This window comes from Diaphorina citri, unplaced genomic scaffold, assembly GCF_000475195.1.
Source record: "Diaphorina citri unplaced genomic scaffold, Diaci psyllid genome assembly version 1.1 scaffold834, whole genome shotgun sequence".
Lineage (NCBI taxonomy): Eukaryota > Metazoa > Arthropoda > Insecta > Hemiptera > Psyllidae > Diaphorina > Diaphorina citri.
In genome coordinates, this window is record NW_007378266.1 from 224,435 (window position 1) to 247,063 (window position 22,629).

Consider the following 22,629-nt stretch of genomic DNA (forward strand, 5'->3'; position numbering starts at 1 on the left):
GGTGAATTTAGCCAGCCTAGTTAACTTGGAGGGTAGCGCCTTGTAAGCGCTAGGTCGCGGATTCGATTCCCGCAGATTGTATTCTAAAGGCTGGTTCGTTCTAGGAAAGGCTGGCTTTCTCCCATCCTGTCTTCCTTCCCTCTTTGCTTTCGGGACGATAAGACCTTATTAGTTAAAATTCCCTCTATCAAACCTAACTATTGTTAATTTTGACTATTGTAATGCCCACTGGGAGTTTCTGCATTCCTTCTGGGAGGCGTCCAATTCAGCGGCCAGATCGTCAACCTGGGAGAAGAACAAATATTATCAGAAAATGAAAGGTAGTGTGACGTAATCGCAGGTTCTCCATTCCTCTAATTTCCATCTTGGAACGGAAGGTTTAAAAGTAAGGGTTTAAAACATACACCAAAAGTCCAATCTGAGGCTTAGGTGTAGGGGCAAACAGCAGTAAAGGATGGGTTAAGCTTCTGCGAAGGTATAAATACAAATTTCGAAATTGAAGCCAGCACCTGAGAGCTATGTCTAACTGATGAGTTCAAATAAGAACGAAACGCGTCTTAAGCTGCTCACAGGTGTCTGGCTAAAGTACCAATTTGAGCTTTTTCCTCTTTTCTAAGAAGCTTGATAGAGGGAACTGTAAAGGTTAAGGTCTCATCGTCCCGACATTGAAGAGATAAGGAAGACAGAATAGAAAGCCAGCTGTTCCAAGTACGAACCTTATCTGTTTAGTATAAAGTCCACCCGGGCGGGAATCGAACCCGAGACCTAGCACTTACAAAGCGGGCGCGCCACCCTCCATGCTAAATAGGCTGGCTGATATTGTTAGCGTGTGTTTTTTTTTTTATGATCTTCACAACTTTGTGAGTATCACAGTATTACAAGTCTTTCATTTACTCAATCATCATATTTATAATCACTCGTTTCTTTGACTTGTAATGCCGCCACTGGTCGGTACTCGATTAAATTAGCTACTCAATTGTCCTCACGAAGCTGAGTGCACCCCGAACGCCAAGCACAGAGCCGAAAAAACTTCGACCGGCTGAGAATAGAACCCGGGACCTTCGAAGCCGAGTGTGATGCCTTTTCGGCCCCGGAGGTTGCTTGGGTATATTCTATTCTATTTAGGAAAAAGGTACAAATAAAGGCTATTGGTACATATTAGGAAAAAGTCCTTCCCGACCGGGAATCGAACCCGCGACTCAACGCTTCCAAGTATATTTACCTTGAGCTTCCATTCTCCAATGATCTTGTCGATGGCCTTGGCCTTCTTCTCGGCGGCGTTAGCGATGGCGTTGGCACGGTCAACCTCCAGTTGCAAACCTGGGAAGAAAGAATAATATCATCAGCACCTGAGCAAAATTATCAGCATAATGATGGAGGACTCCTAATTTGTGAATTTCCATGTGAAATTTGAAATAAAGAGAAGTAACTGATACAATTCAGAAGGTTTGGTTGTGTTTATTTATTTTTATTTATTATGGACATGTTGTTATTTTGGTTGTAAGAATACAACCAAACCTTGTGAATTGTATCAATTACTTTCACTTCATTTCAAAATAATACAGGTCAGCACCGAGAGCTATGTCTAACTGATGATGAGTACAAATAAGAACGAAACGTGTCTTGCTGCTCACAGGTGGCTGGCTAAAGTAGAAATTTGAGCTTTTTAGACAGCGCGAGTAAAGGGACTTTTTAGTCTCATTCTGACCATATAAACAGGGTTTATTCGGCGTGAAAGGGCTGGTATTCCAGAGTTAAAGCGCCTCATAGAAAAAACGAATATACTATTTAGGAAAAAGTCCGCCCCGGGCGGGAATTGATCCCACGATCTAGCGCTTACAAAGACCAATCTGTAATGTATGTACTTACCTTGAGTTTCCATTCTCCAATGATCTTGTCGATGGCCTTGGCCTTCTTCTCGGCGGCGTTAGCGATGGCGTTGGCACGGTCAACCTCCAGTTGCAGATCCTCCACTTCGGTAGCCAGACGCTGCTTGGTCTTCTCCAGAGCGATGACCTTCTGGTTGAGAGACTCGATGGTCTCTTCAGCCTCGGCCAGACGGGCTTGCAGCTTGCGTCTGGGGAAAAAAAGTGGGTAAGGGTGTTTAAGCGATTTTTCATTTAAAAAAGGAATAAACAGAAGACAATACAGAGTGTTTATAAAGTCCAGAGACCCCTGAATAATTTTTGAATCGCTAAAGATGAAAAACTGAAATTTAGAGTAGTTTTTTCTTTCGCTGTGAGTCTTTTCCCATACTTTAAAGGAAAATACGAAATTTAGTCGAGTTGAAACTAGGTGGCGTGTTAGGGGCCAATACATGAACCTTGGGAAATCAAAATGGCGTCTTCTTAACCCATAAATTTCTAGCCGTAGGAATTGAAAGTTGGAATTATCCGTGTTACAGTAGGTATATTACATTACAGATAACTCAACTCAATTTCAACACGAAAAAACCCGACTACAAATGATGGTATTCAACAGGGAACCATGTCACATGCTTTGGAGAAGTCCAGAAAAACACGATAAATTGTGTTATTTCGAGGACGTGCGATACCTTTTCACGGGCCAACTGATCAGCTGCGGCTCTGGTGTTGTTGGTTTCGTTATGGGCGGCATTACGTTCATGTTCGGCCCTAGAGATTTACGAGGGAGAGGGTGGGTTATTTTCTATTTCTAGAGTTCTACATCTTGAAGAACTAGGATTAAGTGTCCCAGATAATCGAGGATTAGATCGCCTCCAAATAAGGCCCAGGATAATGTCATAGTTTACATTGCGCCTTGGGATTTTTATCCATTTCTCTTCCTTTCTCCACCAACACTAATTTCTCAATATTTCTCTCCTCTCTAATTTCACTCCATCTATTTTTCTCCTTATTATTGTAATTAAATTCTATAAGTAGGGCCAGTTTGTTAAATTGTGGTCTTTAGTTTGTTCAGTTGATGACTTACTTGGTCCTGACACCTGATATTGATTTAAGATTCTATGTTCTATGAGAACTTAAGATAAAATAAATAGGGACTGCTGAAACCCTCCAAGAGATTAAATAGGGACTTCAAAAACGACACTGATTCCATTGCTGTTCTGATGCGTTTCCTAGAGAGAAACATCTTCCTGAAAGAACTGTAGGCCTCCTTATTTATTTGCCGCAAATGGCCTATGTAGCTAAACTGTGTAAAAATGAAATAAATAAATAGGGACCACTTTGCCCTTAAAGTAGGGCCACTTACTTGGTCTTGAGTTTGTTGAGTTGGTCGATCTGTTCGCCCATCTCGCTGACGGCATCGTTGTGTTTCTTTCTCAGGTTGGCCACGATCTTTATCCTAAACAGACAGGGTTCGTTCTCGGAACGATTGGTTTTCTCCTATCCTATCCTCGTTCTCTCTTCGAAAGCAAATGTTACGTGTCGATTTAGGTGGGCACTGTGCACGTTATCAGGGTTATTTCATACATCGAATAATAATAATAATATATAAATCGAATTTGATTGTTCTTGCGGTAATTCATATCACAAGTATAGTAATCAACCATCAGTGATAGGTGTTGCCATTACCGTAATTCAAACAGCAGTAAGCAGTATTACTTGTGGCTCGTGAATAAGGAATTAGGTATAAAATTTCAAAGCATGAACCCAAATTCGACTCTAACATGTAACTAACTACTCGTACAAAATACGGCGCCTTACTCCATCTCTCCTCGATTTTGGGCAGACTTGCAAAACAATAACAAAGGAAGACATTGACAACTGTAATAGGTACCTTACATGATCATTAGTAATGTCATTACTAATGATGGAATTCCGGATTTTCTGATTTTTCATCATCATTACTTGGAAATAATGACATTACTAATGATTGTGTAAGGTACTGACGTACACAAAAAGCCCAGTCTGAGGCTTAGGTGTAGGAGCAAAGAACCCCCAAAAGATGGGTTAAGTTTATACGAACCTACGAAGGTCTTCAAGTCTCCACATGTTCAGATAATATTGGCCCTTTTAGATACTACATTACTACACATAAATATGGAAAAGGGTGACAAAAGAAAATGCTTGCCTCTACAAGCTACCTTTTCTTAAAAGGTCCACTTTCAACCGATTTAACCAATCAAGCACAAGCCCTCCTTTTTTGAAGTCTTTTAAGCGCCCAAGTCTCACTATCACCATTAATGACTGATAACGAAATGATACCGTGAATTACAAAGAATTATCACTGGTGATAACAACATCACCCGATATTGTCCGTCGGCCTCATAACAGTTGACAATTAGAAGTGACCGCGGTCCAACAGTGATTATTGTGCCGAGAATTCTTTTCATTTTAAAATTACAATACTGGCACTTTCGTTAGACTGCCAGCGCAGCGTAGGACTAAAGAGCACCTTTTTCAACAAATAGAGGAAGAGGCAAAAGAAAATGCTTGCCTCTACAAGCTACCTTTTCTTAAAAGGTCCACTTTCAACCGATTTAACCAACCAAGCACAAGCCTTCCTTTTTTGAAGTCTTTTAACCGCCCAAGTCTCACTATCATCCTTAATGACTGATAACGAAATGATACCGTGAATTATAAAGAATTATCACTGGTGATAACAACGTCGCCTGATATTGTCCGTCGGTATAGTGACAGTTGACAATTCGAAGTGACCGCGGTCCAACAGTGATTATTGTGCCGAGAATTCTTTTCATCATTTTAAAATTACAATACTGGCACTTTCGTTAGACTGCCAGCGCAGCGTAGGACTAAAGAGCACCTTTTTCAACAAATAGAGGAAGTAAAAAGTAGTCAAACACGTAACTCTGTAAAACGTTGGGAGAAAAAGGTGTAAAACTAATTTACTGGTGATTTGGACAGTAATTTGTCTGCAAAAAGTGTCAGAACAAACCAATTTCTGCAAAGATCGAAGTGAAACTGATTGCCTATTGATTTGGACAACAACCTTTTTGTGTTCGACGTTTAAGCGAGTGAATAGTGTAAACTATAAATGTCAAGTGGGAGTTTGATCTTTATTCCTTCAACAGATCACCTCAGTTGGTCAAGTTGCCTGGGTCCCAGAGGATTTTGACTGACTGTCCTTAAAAGCGCACACAATAGAGGCGTCAATCAACAAAGGAATCTTTCAACAAGTTCCACATATATTAGAAGTACAGAACCATCCACCATTCAATAACCTTCCCACACAGCAAACAGACTGTCCTTAAAGGTGCTTTCGAGGATTTGGGGTACACTAAAATCTACTTAGGGACTAGAATCTGAACTAGATAACTGCTAATCTGTTTGAGAAAATAGGAGCGAGAGATATAAAAAGCAAAATTAACTTTAACAAGATCAAAGGCTTTCGAAGAATCAAAATACTAAATTTGAATTCTTCTCGAATTCGAATTGAAAAGAGAGATTTTTCGATGCTTAAAAAATTAAATAGCTTCTAATAATTCCTAAGTTTCTGTTGAAACTCGTTAAAGGCAGTAGTTGAACTAAAAAATAATTAAACTGTTGTTTTCTAAGTTAGAACTATCCTAATAGTCGAACTAAAGTTTGAAGTCTAAACGAAGTATGAACACGGAAACATTTTTAAGTTTGTAAAAAATTGAAAAACTAATAATTAAATTAAAATGATCACAGACATGTCACTTGACTGTTCGGAGGATGAAATCGAAAATGAAGACTGGTCCATATATTAGAAGTACAGAACCATCCACCATTCAATAACCTTCCCACACAGCAAACAGACTGTCCTTAAAGGTGCTTTCGAGGATTTGGCCGCTGTCCTTTAAGACACACACAACAGAGGTATCAACCAACAAAAGCATTTTCTTCTTCAACAACCTTCCCACACAACGGTCCCAGAGGATTTTGACAGACTCCTAGGCGCACACAACAGAAGTAGCAATAAACAGAGGAATCTTATTTTTCTATATCCTTCCCAGACAACAGAAGTACAGAACCACGATGTTCACCGGTATAGTACAAGGTATCGGCAAGGTGAGCGCCGTCTTTTCCTACAACGACTTCAAATCGATGACCATCTGGTTCCCATCGGACCTTCTCGATGGCATCTCCATCTCTTGCAGCGTTGCCATCAACGGTGTCTGTCTCAGCGTCACGAAAATCGAAGGCAACTACATCTCCTTTGACGTCATCAATGAGACGCTGAAGATCACCAACCTCAAGGCGGTCGCTGTGGACCAGTTTGTTAATCTGGAGCGATCCGCGAAAATGAACACGGAAGTGGGCGGTCACTTTCTGTCAGGACATATCATTGATGTTGCTAACGTACGCGCTATCCAAGCGTTAGAGAAGAACTACCGGATGGAAATCCAAATGACCAACAAGTCACTGATGAAGTATGTCTTCTACAAGGTAATATTTAGTTTTTTTTTCTTCTTCTTTCAAGAGGTTTGACAGAGGGGACTATAACAGCTAAGGTCTTATCGTCCCGAAATCGAAGAGAGAAGAAAACAGGATACGAAAAAGCCAGCCGTTCCGCTCCGGGATAAGATCCGCCCCGGGATAAGATCCGCCCCGGGTGGGAATCGAACCCGCGGCCTAGCGCTTCCAAAGCAGACGCGCTACCAAAACTAAGCTAACTAGGCTGGCTTCTTTTTACTTTGAATTGGTTGTCTGTGTGTGTGTGTCTGTCCGTAAAAAAATTATCTCATGAACGGTAGGAGCTAGAGACTTGAAATTTGGTTAAGATCGGTACTAAAGGTTGGCGGAATTTTGGCCACTTTTGGCGGATTTGGATATCCGCCGAATAGGATCCGGAAAGTCCTGGTTTTACACCCGACTTTTTTAATTAAGGAGTGCAGAATTGTTTGCTTACCTCAGTTTCTTCTCGCGTTCCAGAGAGTCCTCCAGTTCATCCAGCGTTTGTTCCAGCTTGGCCTTCACCTTGTTCAGATGGTTCACCTTGTCTTCGGCGGCTTGCAGTTCTTCGGCCGTCTTCTGGGTGACCTCGCCCGCTTGTTTCTTCTCCTTGTTGAGCTTGTTGATGAGTTCGTCTTGGTGGGCGATCTCGTCGTTCAGGTTGCGGATCTGGTGGTCCTTGGTGGCCTTGTCTTGGTCGGCCTGGAGGACAGAGAGACAGGAATGGGTTAAATGTCATGAAAAATGGACGCGGCACACAAGAAGAGAAAGCCTTCACTTAATAATAAATGTCCGATCAGTGGGAGGGATACCTTCTTTTTAAAAGGTCTATCACATTTCGACAGCTTTTCTTTTAAGAACACCTACATATGTGCGCTTTGACTTTCGGATGTTTCGAGCCTAATTTCTAGTATTCGTAAAGGTGCGTCTACAGTACAGTCGACCGAAGTCGATTAACGACTGAATTCCATAGAAAGTCATTGGATTTCGGAGGAAAGAAAAAAGTCTATAGTGTGGACGTGTTTCAAGCCCTCCCGATCATAGTTTCTACGTTTTTAAGAAATATCACAGGCCTAATAATCTGAAGAAAAAAAGTCCACTGATAAAATCTCGCTAGGGCGAACACTCGTGTCACGTAATAAATCGTCTTTCCAAGCTGCACGGAAATTTAATACCTTCGCCTCTCTCGCTGACGATGCACTTTCCCTATATTGCTGTATCCAATCCCTATAGATCTATATATCCCTAAATTTCTATGTATATTCTATCCCCATATATCTATGTCCCTATATTTCATCTATAAAAATCTATTTTAATCCATAATATTTCTGACAAGACATTAAAAAATATTACAGAAATCCGTGGAGTCGACGTAACTCAAAATGTCGTTTGGACGAGCTCCAAATAATTCACCTACGGACACAGCAAAGCCTAATACAAAATATGGAAATTTCGGTGATCCGAAATATGGCGGTGAATATACTTCAAAAGAATGTTCCGACAGGATTTGAGAGTAAAGGAGTATGCAGCGAAATATGACAATGTAATGAAATATGCAGTTTTCATGTGACAATACTTTATGTGTTTAGGTGTATGTCTCTATGTGAGTGCAGGATTGGCCTTCCTTTGATTTTTTTTTTTTTTTTTTTTTTTTTTTCGGAGGATGGCAGTGAAGAGGAACAGTCACAGTGATACTCAACGTCTTTTTTTTTTAATTTTAATAGGTTTGACAGAGGGAACTTTAAATGCTAAGGTATCGTCCCGAAATCGAAGAAAGAAGGAAGACGGGATAGGAAAAAGCCAGCCGTTCCGAGAACGAATCTTCTCAGTTCAGGATAAAATCCGTCCCGGGCGGAAATTGAACCCGCGGCGCTACCAACCAAGCTAACTAGGACTCATAAGATTTTCAGTGACGGTGCTTTTACCTACTGAGCTTAACTTTCTTGTCACGAGGAAATCAGAGTGACCACAACTCCTAGGGAGTTCCAAAGCAACGACCATGTAGAATAGTATGATTCTTTGTAAATATGTAAATATAAAGGGAGATACTAATAATTCGAACTTCGTACAACGTTTCTTTTTTTTTTTCGAAAACAGAAGGGGAAGCATCGAGAATGAATAGAGCCTGTGTTTCAATTTTCAATTCAACAGATGACCGCTAAACAAAGGATTTTCTTCAAAGAAGGTAATATAGGATGGAAATCCAAATGACCAACAAGTCACTGATGAAGTATGTCTTCTACAAGGTAATATGTAGTTTTTTTTTTTCTTCTTCTTCTTCTTTCAAGAGGTTTGACAGAGGGGACTATAACAGCTAAGGTCTTATCGTCCCGAAATCGAAGAGAGAAGAAAACAGGATACGAAAAAGCCAGCCGTTCCGCCCCGGGATAAGATCCGCCCCGGGCGGGAATCGAACCCGCGGCCTAGCGCTTCCAAAGCAGACGCGCTACCAAAACTAAGCTAACTAGGCTGGCTTCTTTTTACTTTGAATTGTATTTCTTGACCTGTGTATATAAAAATATTGAAATTGGAATGCACCCCATAAACATTTGATTTGATTTGATTTGAAGGGCTACGTTGCGATCGACGGTATCAGCCTCACCATCGGGAAAGTCTTCGAGGATTACTTCTACGTGCACCTCATCCCGGAGACAATGGAAAAGACAACAATGTCGAAGAAAGCGGTGGGGGATGCGTTGAACATCGAGGTGGACTCGCAGACTCAGGTGATTGTGAATACGGTGGAGCGAGTCCTGAAGGAGAACTATGGGAATTTGCGGTGCCTCTGTCATTGTACCATTGAGACCACGGAGGATGGGAGTGAAGAGGAACAGTCACAGTGATACTCAACGTCTTTTCTTTTTAATTTTAATAGGTTTGACTGTTTGACAGAGGGAACTTTAACTGCTAAGGTATCGAAGAAAGAAGACGGAATAGGAAAAAGCCAGCCGTTCCGAGAACGAATCTTCTCCGTTCAGGATAAAATCCGTCCCGGGCGGAAATTGAACCCGCGGCGTTACCAACCAAGCTAACTAGGCTGACTCATAAGATTTTCAGTGACGGTGCTTTTACCTACTGAGCTTAACTTTCTTGTCACGAGGAAATCAGAGTGACAACAACTCCTAGGGAGTTCCAAAGCAACGACCATGTAGAATAGTATGATTCTTTGTAAATATGTAAATATAAATGGAGATACTAACAATTCGAACTTCGTACAACGTTTCTTTTCTTTCGAGTTCTTTCGAAAACAGAAGGGGGAGCATCGAGAATGAATAGAGCCTGTGTTTCAATTTTCAATTCAACAGATGACCGCTAAACAAAGGATTTTCTTCAAAGAAGGTAATATTATTTTATGGTCAGACTTGACTAAACGAAAATGGTTGAAATAAATCATTCTCTGAGGTAACATGTGACTGTAGCAAAAGGTTGTAGAACAAGGGAACAATTGTTGGCAAGACGAAACTCAATTTAAAACCATGTCCAAATTTTTTTCCAATATTTCACAGTAACCATTAACCAGACTAAACAGTCATAAAAGGGAAATGCCATAAACAAGGAAAGTCTCCCAAATCTATAAAATAACGAATCGAATTTCCAAATAGAAGGCGTACAGAAACGAACAAAATAATATCTAAATTTGGAAGTTTCAGATGAACTCTTGAGGGAAATGACTCATCCGTGGGGCACTTGCTTCAAGAGTGTCGAATTCGTATTATATTCCAGAGACGAATAAAAATTCTTTGGAATTCCAAAATTCCTCATCCGTGTGCGGGACGAGATATAGGAGAAAACGTATGTATGTTATTTTTATTTGTTTATTTTGAACATTAATTCTGTCGCCACTCAATAACAATTCTCACCCACTCAATTTTTTTCTTTTTCTCTCAAAAATATGACTCCCCAAGGCGACAAAAACGGCAGCCAATGAAGCGTGCCGAAAACAATTGGTCGTATTGTGTGACCCGCATGAATCACAGACTTGCAACAAGGTTGAACATGAGTCACGAAAATCGGAGGCGTGTGATTTACGAGCGGGTCGACATTTTCCGCTCCGTCGGGCCTTTCGTCATGCGTTCCAACTTTAGCCGAATGAGTCAAGTATCACCTTGGTCGCGGGAAGCGACTAAAAGGCCTTTTGTGGTATTTTCGTTGTATTTCAATGGTGTTAGTATTAAACCTGCGCTATGGGATCTTTTTACATAAAACGTCTATTGTCCCATTTATACTATAAACTTAATCTGACTTAAACTGGTATTGGTATATGTGATAATATGGGTTAGGATTAGAACATCTCAAGACAGCTGATCCGATCTTTCGGCTCTCATCAGCAGGGAATAGTATAATATGAATTAGTCAAAGTCCTATATTTTCGTGGCTCCTTGTTGAGTTTTGAATCTAATGCAAACAGTACAGCATGTAACATACGACGTTTCATGCCGATGTACATAAAAAGGTATTTTGCTATTTAGGAATTGTGATTATCTATCGTGAAAAAGTATCTCCAAATTTGGTTACTCATGTGCTTGGCACTCAGAGGTTGACTATGCCTATCTTCGGCCTGCACGACTCAGTACATTGTAATCAAACTCATGTAAAAATATGAGATAGTCTTTACCTACATTTCACATGTTCAAACATATCTTCAACATATGTAGTATGTAGCCGCCAGAAAGAGAGAGAGAGGAGGGAGCCAAAAAATATAAATTTAGCGAATGAATTCATTTGACTCTTTAGTTCTCAAAGGAATTTCGGAAAGATCAATAGAAGAAATTTTAATCGTACAACCTTTCAAAGCATAAATGCTTGTCAAAAAAGTTTTGTTCTCCTTAGAATGTGTCAAAAAAATCGGTCCCCTTGGAGGCGAACCATCAAACTCCAAATTCAGAGTCCAGTCCGCAAACCACTACACCATTTAGGGTGCTCTAAAGTTGGTCGCAAAAAATGTGGGAGAAATAAGAGGGATTTTAGGGAAAGTAATTTTTGTACCCACAACTCCGGTTTGGTGACCCGATGGTGTCAATTACACCAACACCAATACTGATACTGTATCAGAAGTCGATAAGGTTAATGCTTAAGTCCATGTTTTACAAACTTGGTTTTCCAACCTGGTCTCTCAACAAATCCTTTACTGCAAGCTAGCTAGACTGGTAAGGGTTCTAAACTGGTCTTTTGACCGATGGTCTTCCAATCTTGTCTTTCGACAGATCGTTGATCGTTTGAGCAAAGTTCTTCACTCGTTTCAACCTGAAATCGACTTGGACTCGAATCAGCAAATTTCTGATAGGAACTTCGCCCCGGTAACGACTAAACCCTTGAGGTTGGCATTTAGCATTACAAGAGAAAAGGCCAATTTTCATGACATTTCTTTTCTAATAAGTTTCTAGGATTTATTTTCCTTAATGCATTGCTTTAGGTTAGGGATACGAATATCCACTTTTAGGTACCTGAACAAGTTCGCAATTTCTTGGTTATTTATAAGTTAAAGGCGCCTACCATAGATGTTTTAAAGATACTTTTTACTTTTCTATTGTTTTATAGATAAATACATTTCAATTTTAGGACACACTTTAAAAAAAATGAGTGTGTTAATAAAGATTTAAGGGGAATAATCAAGATAATAGGTAAACAATAAAGATTTGAGAGAAATTATACGGATTTAGGGAAATCATAAAAAAAGGGAAATAGGGATTTAAGGGGACCAAACAATCTTTTACGGGAAAGAAAATAACATGCAGTTCGGACTTACCGCCAACTGAGTCTCGAGGTCGGCCTTCTGGGCGGCCAACTTGGCGGCTCTCTCCTGGATGGAGGACAGGCCAGACTTCTCTCCTTCCAAGTTCTTCAGGAGGGTGGTTTTCTCCTCCAACAGCTTGGCATTGAGGGCTTCGACTTCCTTTCTTGCCTTCTCCTCGCGGGCCAGACTAGCCTCAGTTTGGGCAACCTTCTCTTCCAATTTCTGTTGACGAAGTTCAAGTATTTGTTTTCGCGTTAGAATCGCATTGGGGTCCCCCTTGAACGACTCTTTGGCCGCCAATAAGTCCACCATTTTGGAGGGTACACTAAAATCTACTTAGGGACTAGAATCTGAACTAGATAACTGCTAATCTGTTTGAGAAAATAGGAGCGAGAGATATAAAAAGCAAAATTAACTTTAACAAGATCAAAGGCTTTCGAAGAATCAAAATACTAAATTTGAATTCTTCTCGAATTCGAATTGAAAAGAGAGATTTTTCGATGCTTAAAAAATTAAATAGCTTCTAATAATTCCTAAGTTTCTGTTGAAACTCGTTAAAGGCAGTAGTTGAACTAAAAAATAATTAAACTGTTGTTTTCTAAGTTAGAACTATCCTAATAGTCGAACTAAAGTTTGAAGTCTAAACGAAGTATGAACACGGAAACATTTTTAAGTTTGTAAAAATTGAAAAACTAATAATTAAATTAAAATGATCACAGACATGTCACTTGACTGTTCGGAGGATGAAATCGAAAATGAAGACTGGTTTGTCTTTTCCAAAAGAATTTCGAAAAATATCGACTAGCCCCCCCTCTCGAAAAATTGAAAACCGTTCAAAAATTTCCCCTCCTGCGAATGGATGTCTTTTGGAGATCTCCAAGAAACATGATCATTTGAGAAATTTTCGAAATAAGGTGGGAGGCTGTGATTTTGAAGTATTAAAAATAAATATTTTCTAATCTTATTAATCATCCCGAAAAATTTCTTCATGGAAGAGGTCCCAAAGGAGGGGAGGGGGTATCGGTGAGAACCAATGGGCGTGGACTTTTATGTATAAGAGAACATGTTTCCCCTCTTTTCGTGAAATTTTCGAACATTCCAGAAGAATGTTTTCTGGTATATGTTAATGGGTGTTATTGACATGTTTATAATTATGGTGTTTCTTTCTCTCCTGCATAGACAGTTCGGCGCATCTTATATCACAATGCAACGGAATTTTACTACAAATTTAACAGAAACTACCATCGATATTTTCTAATTATGTAATGATTTTTTTTTTTTTTTTTTTTTTTTTAAACTTGTATTTTTTTTTTACGTATTTTTTGACGTTGAAAATGTTAATGAGACATCTCCACCAAATTTTCTCGCTTGATGTTGATCAGACATCTCCACCAATCTTTCATTGCACATTGCATACTCGAATAGTTACACGGCGTTCATACAAATTCATCAATTGAAATATTTCTAGTTTCTAATCATCATTATCACATGATATGGCAATTGGCAAAGTGTCATTGGTTACGTTAAACTTGGTTTAAGTTCAACTCTCGGATTAAGCAAATCTGATTGGTTGTAGAGATCGATATCAACCAATCAGATAGTATTAAACTCAGATTGTTGTCCTGGTCATAAGAGGTTTGATAGAGGGAACTGTAACTGGGACGTTGAAAATGTTAATGAGACATCTCCACCAAATTTTCTCGCTTGATGTTGATCAGACATCTCCACCAATCTTTTATTGCACATTGCATACTCGAATAGTTACACGGCGTTCATACAAATTCGTCAATTGAAATATTTCTAGTTCCTAATCATCATCACATGATATGGTAATTGGCAAAGTGTCATTGGTTACGTTAAACTTGGTTTACTCGTAAGTTCAACTCTCGGATTAAGCAAATCTGATTGGCTGTAGAGATCGCAACCAATCAGATAGTATTAAACTCAGATTGTTGTCCTGGTCATAAGGGGTTTGATAGAGGGAACTGTAACTGCTAGGGTCTTATCGTCCCGAAATAGAAGAGAGAAGGAAGACAGCATAGGAGAAAGCCAGGCGTTCCGAGAACAAACGTTCGGGATAAAAATCCACATCGGGCGGGAATCGAACCCGCGGCCTAGCGCTTCCAAGGCTGCTTCATCCGAGTTAAAACTCACTTTGTGAACTCGAACCCAGTGGCGTAGCGTGGTCTAACTCCAAGTGTAGGGCGGACACTAATTTCTATCACAATATCTATATAATAAGAAAGTCAATATTTAAGGGTATTTGAGTGGAATTTTTGAGTGTAGGGCCGCCATACACGCCCTACATGGACGCTACGCCACTGCTCGAAGAAGACTGGTTTGTCTTTTCCAAAAGAATTTCGAAAAATATCGACTAGCCCCCCCTCTCGAAAAATTGAAAACCGTTCAAAAATTTCCCCTCCTGCGAATGGATGTCTTTTGGAGATCTCCAAGAAACATGATCATTTGAGAAATTTTCGAAATAAGGTGGGAGGCTGTGATTTTGAAGTATTAAAAATAAATATTTTCTAATCTTATTAATCATCCCGAAAAATTTCTTCATGGAAGAGGTCCCAAAGGAGGGGTATCGGTGAGAACCAATGGGCGTGGACTTTTATGTATAAGAGAACATGTTTCCCCTCTTTTCGTGAAATTTTCGAACATTCCAGAAGAATGTTTTCTGGTATATGTTAATGGGTGTTATTGACATGTTTATAATTATGGTGTTCGAACCTCAAACATTAATCCAACCAAGTGACGCAAACTCACCTCTGTTCCTGGATCTTCTTGTACTCCTTTCGGCTCAGGTAACCGCGCATGTAGGACTGCATCCATCCGACAATCTTGCCCAGACGGTCGTCACGAAGCTCCTCCATCTGACCCAGAACTCCGGCTCTGAAGAACACCTGTGGGTAACGCCCCAGAAGGGACCAATCAGGGGGAGGTTCTCCAAGAAAATGTCAGTTTTGGGTCTTTTTCGGCTTGCATGATGGCGGGCGCCAAAATCATGTAACTTGAAAATGAAATTGGGGGGTATGGTCAATGAGAATTTGAAATTAAATTATTAATTATTGAAATAGGAAAAGACTAGGAAGAAGAAGAGTCAATAGTTGAAATTGGGATACAGATGATAGTAGAGAAGAAGAGACTAAAAAGCTAAAAAAATACATATGTACATGAAAAAATCTGAAAATGAAGAGATCTATGAAAGAAGGACTTTTTTCCGGTGATATTTTCTATTGAAATATGGCCCTCTTTCACATAGACATCCTCAGATACAGATATCCTTCTAACCTAAACTATAGAAAACATAGGAAGTAAAAGAAAATGTGTACCGTACAGTGCGACCATTTAACCATTTTCCAATCTATCCTTGGGTGAATGTTAGAGAGTTTTTGCACTGCTAACTTACGTGACGATAGCTCAAAAGGACGACGTAACTTGGCCAAAACGTGTTTCTGCACATGCGCAGGAACGAGTTTTCGTCAAATAACGTTACAAAGTTCAGTTAACGGTTAAATTTGGGGCCCCAAAACACAGCAGGCCCATTTTGGTCCCTTTTCTTTGATGGGACATCTTAAAAGCTTTCTTTTTCAAACAATAATGAAAAAATCAAGGACCCAGGTAGCTAATGCACAATATTTACACGGCCACATTGTTTAGAAGCGACAAAACGTGACGTTTCATTCACGTCAGAGGTTTCAAATTGTATAAATGCCCAATCATTTTCTACGTATGCAATGCGCTAAGCATAATTTCCTCTCATCCTCAAATATTCCTTCGCTTTTGTCTTATTATTTGGTGACACTGTACAATACACATTGTTTGTTCTTTTATTTACAAATCTAGGAAGTAGTAAGCATATGGCATTACTGGATGCATTAAGTTCCATGATGCTCTAGGAAAAGTCAACCTTTTGGTAGACATAGATACTTGGATACTTCAGCAGCGCGCAATCTTACATTTATGTCTCGAACACGTTCCGTTTCCGTTTTAACTACTAAGTGGTTTCATAAAAGCATACTTCCTTTGAAGGGCTACGTTGCGATCGACGGTATCAGCCTCACCATCGGGAAAGTCTTCGAGGATTACTTCTACGTGCACCTTGAAAAACTAATAATTAAATTAAAATGATCACAGACATGTCACTTGACTGTTCGGAGGATGAAATCGAAAATGAAGACTGGTAGGAAATGCCATAAACAAGGAAAGTCTCCCAAATCTATAAAATAACGAATCGAATTTCCAAATAGAAGGCGTACAGAAACGAACAAAATAATATCTAAATTTGGAAGTTTCAGATGAACTCTTGAGGGAAATGACTCATCCGTGGGGCACTTGCTTCAAGAGTGTCGAATTCGTATTATATTCCAGAGACGAATAAAAATTCTTTGGAATTCCAAAATTCCTCATCCGTGTGCGGGACGAGATATAGGAGAAAACGTATGTATGTTATTTTTATTTGTTTATTTTGAACATTAATTCTGTCGCCACTCAATAACAATTCTCACCCACTCAATTTTTTTCTTTTTCTCTCAAAAATATGACTCCCCAAGCGAGATAGAGCGATCAGTGTGTGAACTATGAACTGTGAATGGATCTTGTTCTTATAATATGAAATATGACGGCAGCATTGTTTCGTGGAATACCCCCCAAGGAGAATCCGATCTGTTAGAACCCACAGTAAGTTAAGGTGAAACATAGTACATAGGTACTCGAAAGAAACATTTGCTTCACAACAGTTGCGCGATTGTTGTGAATCATATGTTTCGAATGTTGTGCAACTTTCAAAAAGAAAAATGTTTCAGAAGTAAGTTAGTCTAGAGAGGAAAAAAATTGACCCGATTACCTACATTACTTTCCTTCCTATTAGGATAAGGGAAAATAAAAGTTGATAGAGTGTGGCAAAAAACGTTTCTGGGTTGTTGAGAAACAATGTTTCTGATTAAAATGTTGCTGGTGCGTACCTACTAGCTAGGCTTACCTACGATGTACAATGTACATATAATCCTACATCTCTTCTTTTCCTACGACAATGACGTGACTTGGTAAGATACACGGAATACCTAGGTATCTAAATCATTTTCACCTTGTTTACCTTACAACCCACTACCCAGACAGTTTTCACCTGAACACAAAGTCAAGGCATGAAATTTGAATGCATAATTAAGTTGCATTTTCCTAGGATTGAGCGTATGAGCATTGAGCATAGCTTGCTGGCTTGTTTTACTCCTGTAGGTACATGGGTATTATACTTATTCTTAATACTTACCTTTACAGCTTTACCTCATGTGTTCATTCTGTAACAAGATACTCTGACATCACAAGTTTATTTCATAGAATGCATCAACATTTCATTCATGATTCATAGTCGTCTTACCTACCTGTAACAAAAACATAGGAAGGTCAAGAGTGAATAAAGCGTTTGTAAAGGTTGAGATACAAAGTTTAGTCCAGGGGCAAAAGTCGAAAGAATAGTAACAGAGGTGTTGATCTTTTGCCCATCAATCAAGGTGCGGATTGAAATTTTTAATATAAATAGTGTCAGCGGAGCTTATTAGGATATTGAATCCAGTCCCCCATGGATCACTGATATGAAGCAACGTTATGCGTGGTTGGTGTCCGGACAGGTTAGTGGTGACCCAGGTGTGCTGCTCTGTTCACTCAGACTAAGGCTGTGGTACACACTACACACTACACCTTGATGTGAGCACTTCTGTCTTACAATCTTACGAGCGACATCCTTAACAGAATATTCAATAGAAACACGGTACAACTTAACTACATGTACCAACCTACTCGTTACGTTCATAAATATTTTCTAAAAAACACATTTTCCACCATATTAGAGGTAGGAAGATCTATCAGACCCCTGGAAAAAACACCAAACCAAAGAGGAGAGTTAGTAGAAACGTTCATGATAATACCCATGACTCCCCTAAACTTGTCCTTCTTCAGGATAAAATCCGCCTTGAACGGGAATCGAGTTGTATTTTCCTCGTTGGACGTCGTAGCGTGCCAACATTGGCTGCCATGGGATACTTATGTATTTATAGTGAAGTTTTGCTATTTATTTGAGGAAAAAATGGCAAAAATTAAAGAGTTTGTCTCTCATTGAAGGGAATTTTTTCATATATGGGGGTCTGTGGGTAAACACCATAGGTAGATTATAGATTCCATAGAATATGCTATGGCAACTAAAGTGTTGGATTTAAAAATTGACCTGTGTTCAGTTTACGAAATGAAAATATTTTATTATCATTAATATTTTATTAGTTTGAACCCATTATGAACATTAATTCTGTCGCCACTCAATAACAATTCTCACCCACTCAATTTTTTTCTTTTTCTCTCAAAAATATGACTCCCCAAGGCGACAAAAACGGCAGCCAATGAAGCGTGCCGAAAACAATTGGTCGTATTGTGTGACCCGCATGAATCACAGACTTGCAACAAGGTTGAACATGAGTCACGAAAATCGGAGGCGTGTGATTTACGAGCGGGTCGACATTTTCCGCTCCGTCGGGCCTTTCGTCATGCGTTCCAACTTTAGCCGAATGAGTCAAGTTTCACCTTGGTCGCGGGAAGCGACTAAAAGGCCTTTTGTGGTATTTTCGTTGTATTTCAATGGTGTTGGTATTAAACCAGCGCTATGGGATCTTTTTACATAAAACATCTACTGTCCCATTTATACTATAAACTTGATCTGACTTAAACTGGTATTGGTATAATGTGATAATATGGGTTAGGATTAGAACATCTCAAGACAGCTGATCCGATCTTTCGGCTCTCATCAGCATGGAATAGTATATAATATGAATTAGTCAAAGTCTCAAAGTCCTATATTTTCGTGGCTCCTTGTTGAGTTTTGAATCTAATGCAAACAGTACAGGTACAGCATATAACATACGACGTTTCATGCCGATGTACATAAAAAGGTATTTTGCTATTTAGGAATTTTGATTATCTATCGTGAAAAAGTATCTCCGAGTTTGTGGAAAAGTATCTCCAAATTTGGTTACTCATGTGCTTGGCACTCAGAGGTTAACTATGCCTATCTTCGGCCTGCACGACTCAGTACATTGTATGCATTTTCGGCATGCCTCATTGAAGCGCAATTCAAGCGCGCATTGCAATAAGGTGAAACATAGTACATACTCGAAAGAAACATTTGCTTCACAACAGTTGCGCAGTTGTTGTGAATCATATGTTTCGAATGTTGTGCAACTTTCAAAAAGAAAAATGTTTCAGAAGTAAGTTAGTCTAGAGAGGAAAAAAATTGACCCGATTACCTACATTACTTTCCTTCCTATTAGGATAAGGGAAAATAAAAGTTGATAGAGTGTGGCAAAAAACGTTTCTGGGTTGTTGAGAAACAATGTTTCTGATTAAAATGTTGCTGGTGCGTACTAGCTAGGCTTACCTATGATATAATCCTACATCTCTTCTTTTCCTACGACAATGACGTGACTTGGTAAGATACACGGAATACCTAGGTAGGTATCTAAATCATTTTCACCTTGTTTACCTTACAACCCACTACCCAGACAGTTTTTACCTCAACACAAAGTCAAGGAATGAAATTTACTCCGGTTTGGTGACCCGATGGTGTCAATTACACCAACACCAATACTGATACTGTATCAGAAGTCGATATGGTTAATGCTTAAGCCCGGTTAATATAATATCACATGTTTTCCAAACTTTGTTTTCCAATCCGGTCTTTCAACAAACCCTTTACTGCAAACTAGCTAGATTGATTATTCTTCTAAACTGGTCTTTTGACCGATGCGATGGTCTTCCAATCTTGTCTTTCGACAGATCGTTGATCGTTTCAGCAAAGTTCTTCACTCGTTTCGACCTGAAATCGACTTGGACTCGAACCACCAAATTCCTGATAGAATGTTCGCCACGGTAAAGACTACACCCCTGAGGTCGCCGTTCAACATGAGAGGAGGCCAATTTTCATGATAAGATTCTGGGATTTCTTTTCTCGTTAATTTATTACTTTAGGTTAGGGATACGAAAATCCACATTTAGGTACATGAACAAGTTCGCAATTTCTTGGCTATTTATACGTTAAAAGCGCCTACCACAGATGGTTAAAAGTACCCACCTAATGAAAGATTTTCAGTTAAACTAAAAAAAATAAATAGGTAATGATTTGTTTAGAGTTTAGAAAATACCTCTGCATGAAAGATTTTTAAGACTCAATAAATTTTTAGGGAATCGATAAAGATTAAGGACATTAAAATTAATAAAAAATTAAGAGAAGTATTAAATCTTTTAGGGAAATAATAGGGAAACAGTAAAGATTTAAGGGGGCAAAAACTTTTAGGGGAAAGAAGTAAGCATGCAGTTTCGGACTTACCGCCAACTGCGTCTCGAGGTCGGCCTTCTGGGCGGCCAACTTGGCGGCTCTCTCCTGGATGGAGGACAGGCCAGACTTCTCTCCTTCCAAGTTCTTCAGGAGGGTGGTTTTCTCCTCCAACAGCTTGGCATTGAGGGCTTCGACTTCCTTTCTTGCCTTCTCCTCGCGGGCCAGACTAGCCTCAGTTTGGGCAACCTTCTCTTCCAATTTCTGTTGACGAAGTTCAAGTATTTGTTTTCGCGTTAGAATCGCATTGGGGTCCCCCTTGAACGACTCTTTGGCCGCCAATAAGTCCACCATTTTGGAGGGTACACTAAAATCTACTTAGGGACTAGAATCTGAACTAGATAACTGCTAATCTGTTTGAGAAAATAGGAGCGAGAGATAGAAAAAGCAAAATTAACTTTGACAAGATCAAAGGCTTTCGAAGAATCAAAATACTAAATTTGAATTCTTCTAGAATTCGATTTGAAAAGAGAGATTTTTCGATGCTTAAAAAATTAAATAGCTTCTAATAATTCCTAAGTTTCTGTTGAAACTCGTTAAAGGCAGTAGTTGAACTAAAAAATAATTAAACTGTTGTTTTCTAAGTTAGAACTATCCTAATAGTCGAACTAAAGTTTGAAGTCTAAACGAAGTATGAACACGGAAACATTTTTAAGTTTGTAAAAATTGAAAAACTAATAATTAAATTAAAATGATCACAGACATGTCACTTGACTGTTCGGAGGATGAAATCGAAAATGAAGACTGGTTTGTCTTTTCCAAAAGAATTTCGAAAAATATCGACTAGCCCCCCCTCTCGAAAAATTGAAAACCGTTCAAAAATTTCCCCTCCTGCGAATGGATGTCTTTTGGAGATCTCCAAGAAACATGATCATTTGAGAAATTTTCGAAATAAGGTGGGAGGCTGTGATTTTGAAGTATTAAAAATAAATATTTTCTAATCTTATTAATCATCCCGAAAAATTTCTTCATGGAAGAGGTCCCAAAGGAGGGGTATCGGTGAGAACCAATGGGCGTGGACTTTTATGTATAAGAGAACATGTTTCCCCTCTTTTCGTGAAATTTTCGAACATTCCAGAAGAATGTTTTCTGGTATATGTTAATGGGTGTTATTGACATGTTTATATGGTGTTTCTTTCTCCCCTGCATAGACAGTTCGGCGCATCTTATATCACAATGCAACGGAATTTTACTACAAATTTAACAGAAACTACCATCGATATTTTCTAATTATGTAATGATTTTGTTGAACTTGGATTTTTTTTTTCTGGTCTTCAAAGAAAGGTACTTCATTTTGATATTTAGGAGAGAGACAGAGAGAAATTCTTCTTCATGATTTTTCGTCTTATTTCCACGTTCCCCCCCCTTCTACCCTCTTCTTCCCCCTCCTGGCCTGATGGTCTGGAACATGTTTTTCTCCAAGAATAATTTTAGATATTTTTTTTTTTTTTTTGAGAGAGAGAGAGATAGAAGAACTGGGCATTCCCCCCACATTAGAAGAACAAGATACGTAAGTATTCGTGGTTTGAGTTATTTATCTCCCCCCCCCCCCTACTTCGGCCACTTTGAGTGGTAGGTAGATATTAATAATATTTATGGAATTTCAAATTTTCCACCATCCAAATGAAATATGTTCGAATTTTAGACAAAATGAATACCGGTACATATTTTATTTATTATCATTATTATTTTTCAAGGTGCTTATTCATGTTCTTCTTTTACTGGGCAAAGAAAACAATGTAGAGAGAAAGTTTGACATTTTCACGAATTTTCAGGTGGGGAAAACAACTCTTTGGACCGGTCGACTCACCAATTTCTTGGTGGAACACTAAATAAGGCAAAGTATTCTGATGATTTTTTTTTTTTTTTAACTTTCTTTTACTGCTAAAGAATATAACGGAGAGAAAAATTAACATTTTCACGATTTTTGCATTCTAGGGGATAGTCCTATGCTGGAAAAGTATAAATTCTATTCTTTAGATCTGTCGACTCACCAATTTGGGTGGAGTACTATATAAGGCCAAGTCTACCGCTGATGACTCAATGTTTTCTATTAGCCGTCGACATTTTTTTACTTTGCTGCATTTATCAGTGACCTTCGAAATCTAAAAATACTGCCTTGAGCATAAATAAATGTGTATTTTGACCGAGCCCCTAAGCCC

General features: G+C 39.0%; 1 protein-coding gene and 2 long non-coding RNA genes across 3 annotated transcripts in view; 1 reads left to right on the top strand and 2 right to left on the bottom strand.

Annotated features, from left to right (window-relative positions):
- LOC103512418 (myosin heavy chain, muscle-like) overlaps positions 1–22,629 on the bottom strand; it is a 39,192-nt gene that overhangs the window by 11,055 nt on the left and 5,508 nt on the right. Inside the window, exons 3-13 of the mRNA XM_026825880.1 lie at positions 14,860–14,996; positions 13,962–13,999; positions 12,103–12,425; positions 6,814–7,058; positions 5,931–6,168; positions 3,229–3,314; positions 2,460–2,633; positions 2,150–2,194; positions 1,866–2,077; positions 1,223–1,320; positions 226–285 (exon numbers count right to left, since the gene is read on the bottom strand). Of these exons, the coding sequence (XP_026681681.1) occupies positions 226–285; positions 1,223–1,320; positions 1,866–2,077; positions 2,150–2,194; positions 2,460–2,633; positions 3,229–3,314; positions 5,931–6,168; positions 6,814–7,058; positions 12,103–12,425; positions 13,962–13,999; positions 14,860–14,996 (1,656 nt within the window). The remainder of the gene's footprint in view (positions 1–225; positions 286–1,222; positions 1,321–1,865; positions 2,078–2,149; positions 2,195–2,459; positions 2,634–3,228; positions 3,315–5,930; positions 6,169–6,813; positions 7,059–12,102; positions 12,426–13,961; positions 14,000–14,859; positions 14,997–22,629) is intronic.
- Positions 229–2,022, bottom strand: LOC113468753. Its single transcript, XR_003392394.1, has 3 exons — positions 1,954–2,022; positions 1,223–1,306; positions 229–285 (listed from the first exon to the last, which is right to left on the bottom strand). It is a non-coding gene; the product is annotated as an uncharacterized LOC113468753 (long non-coding RNA).
- Positions 8,018–10,224, top strand: LOC113468754. The gene is made up of 2 exons (XR_003392395.1): positions 8,018–8,541; positions 9,696–10,224. It is a non-coding gene; the product is annotated as an uncharacterized LOC113468754 (long non-coding RNA).